This window comes from Penaeus monodon, chromosome 22 (assembly GCF_015228065.2).
Source record: "Penaeus monodon isolate SGIC_2016 chromosome 22, NSTDA_Pmon_1, whole genome shotgun sequence".
NCBI classification, from domain to species: Eukaryota; Metazoa; Arthropoda; class Malacostraca; order Decapoda; family Penaeidae; genus Penaeus; species Penaeus monodon.
The window spans coordinates 27237277-27237796 of NC_051407.1; the positions used below are offsets into that span (position 1 = coordinate 27237277).

At 46.0% G+C, this 520-nt stretch overlaps 1 protein-coding gene across 1 annotated transcript in view; it reads right to left on the minus strand.

Moving 5' to 3' along the window:
* The window catches only part of LOC119587061 (thioredoxin reductase-like selenoprotein T homolog CG3887), a 6670-nt gene extending 6245 nt beyond the window's left edge, over nt 1–425 (minus strand). The window contains 1 exon segment of the mRNA XM_037935809.1: nt 245–425. Coding sequence (XP_037791737.1) covers nt 245–399 — 155 coding nt within the window. The 5' untranslated portion in view covers nt 400–425.
* Between the last annotated feature and the right edge of the window lie 95 nt (nt 426–520).

Sequence of the window (520 nt, forward strand, 5' to 3'; positions counted from 1 at the left end):
TGATGCTCCGAGACTCGCCAGGTCCTTATAAAAATTGCGTTATTTGTGACTAATAACTACATTTTCGCCTCTACACGTAGCGGAAGACACGCCCCAACGTCTTCCCAGAATAACTTTTAACATAAAAATCAGGATAATAGAAAAAAAATGACCAAAAAGATAAAAAATCAAACTCTGAACTACTGATGAGTCACGATCCCTCAGCCCAGTCGCCCGCCTCATCCAGCTCGTTTCTCTCACTCACCAGTACAGGAACCGGAGCGTAGGACCCATCAGGTTGTTGAATTTCATCTTGGGGACTTCCTTGGAGGATCCGTCCACGGGAACGAAGTCCCTGATGAGCAAAATGCCGAAAACAGCCGCGAGGGCGAAGAGGGTGAGCTGCCCCCGCTCCGCCATGTTGTTGACTGAGGGAAGGGAGCGTTGGTGCAAATTATTCAAGTGCCCCTTTTTTTAAAATTTCTTCTGTTTACTTTTAGCTTGTTTTTTTGGTGTTTGGGGTTGGTTTGCATTAATGCGA